Source organism: Sinocyclocheilus rhinocerous, unplaced genomic scaffold (assembly GCF_001515625.1).
Source record: "Sinocyclocheilus rhinocerous isolate Xijiao unplaced genomic scaffold, SAMN03320098_v1.1 scaffold920, whole genome shotgun sequence".
Taxonomy (NCBI): Eukaryota; Metazoa; Chordata; class Actinopteri; order Cypriniformes; family Cyprinidae; genus Sinocyclocheilus; species Sinocyclocheilus rhinocerous.
In genome coordinates, this window is record NW_015636975.1 from 100,025 (window position 1) to 101,494 (window position 1,470).

Consider the following 1,470-nt stretch of genomic DNA (forward strand, 5'->3'; position numbering starts at 1 on the left):
TTCACTGCGCAGCTGCTGCTGTCAATCATCTCAAACCCAGTGTTGGGACAGAGACACAGAGACCAATGAGGGAAAGTTGAAGTGCTCCTGTGAATTTGTACTTATAAGGACCTTCGGCTTTCAGACACACAAATGGACCAGGATGAAAACAATGAGGGTAGGTGTGAATAAAATTGCTTTATAAGTAGTTCGTACAGCACTAACATAGAAAATACACAATGATTCGGAGTAGAAGTGAACTGTGCTTTATTCGCTACTGGAATGTCTTTACAGATTAACAACAATCACTTAGAGAGCAACCAGATCAGTTCTGTGTTCTTGTATAAAGGTAGCATCTTAGAAAATGTTGATTATCAACTTCAGAAGGCAAACTAAATGTTATATGTGTTCTATTTATTTTTAATTATTAAAACAATTAATAAAGCAGTGGTTCTCAAGGCCCTCCATTGTCCAAACAAATGTTGATTTTGATGGCTCTGCAACACACTCCAAAAAAGTTGGGACAGAGGCAAAATAAAAGTGAAAAGGTTATAGAATATCCAAGTGAAACTGTTTTGAAACAGTTCACAGTAAGCAGGTGAATTGGTAATAGGTGAGGGTATCATGTTTTGGTATAAAAGGAGCATCTCACTCTTTGCAAGCAAAGCTGGATCATGGCTCATCACTTTGTACCAAATTTCATGAGAGAATTTCTCAATGCAAAATTGCTAAGAATTTAGGTCTTTCACCAACTACCATACATAATATTATGAAAAGATTCAGAGAATCCAGAGAAATCTCAGTCTGTGTAGGGCAAGGCAGGAAACCTCAGTTGAATGTGCGTGACCTTTGAGCCCTCAGATGGCATTGCATAAGAAACCGTCATGCTGCGGTGTTAAATATAGCCACATGGGCTCAGGAATACTTTAGTAAACCACTGTCACTTAACACAGTCTGCTGCTGCTTCAATAAATGCAACTTGAATCTCTGTTACTCTAGGAGAAAACTATACATCGATTCTATGCAGTGATGCAGCAGGGTTCTCTGGGCCAGAGCTTATCTCAGATAGTCAAAAAAATGTGTGCTGTGGTCAGATGAGTCCACATTTCAACTTGTTTCTGGGAAAAATGAACGTTGAGTTCTCAGTCCCAAAGACCAAAGGGACCATCCAGACTTTCACTAACGACATGCAAAAGCAAATGTCTGTTATGGTATGGGGGTGCAGCAGAGCAAACGGCATGACTGGAATATGTGCAAAGGTACCATTGACATGGAGGCATATATTGAAATTGTGCAGAGACATGTACTGCCATCAAGATCACGTCGTTCATGGGAAGTCCATAGTTATTAGATCAAGACAATGCCAGGTCTCTTTCTGCATGTGCTACTACAGCGTGGTTTCGTAGACACTTAGATCAGAGTGAATGTGCTAGATCAGTCCAGATCTGTCTCCTATTGAAAATGTATGACCAGTCATGAAAAGGAGAGTCA

At 40.0% G+C, this 1,470-nt stretch overlaps 1 protein-coding gene across 1 annotated transcript in view; it reads left to right on the plus strand.

The window, feature by feature from the left end:
- mettl21e (methyltransferase like 21e) overlaps positions 1-1,470 on the plus strand; it is an 8,043-nt gene continuing 6,573 nt past the window's right edge. The window contains exon 1 of the mRNA XM_016563105.1: positions 1-157. Coding sequence (XP_016418591.1) covers positions 133-157 — 25 coding nt within the window. The 5' untranslated portion in view covers positions 1-132. The remainder of the gene's footprint in view (positions 158-1,470) is intronic.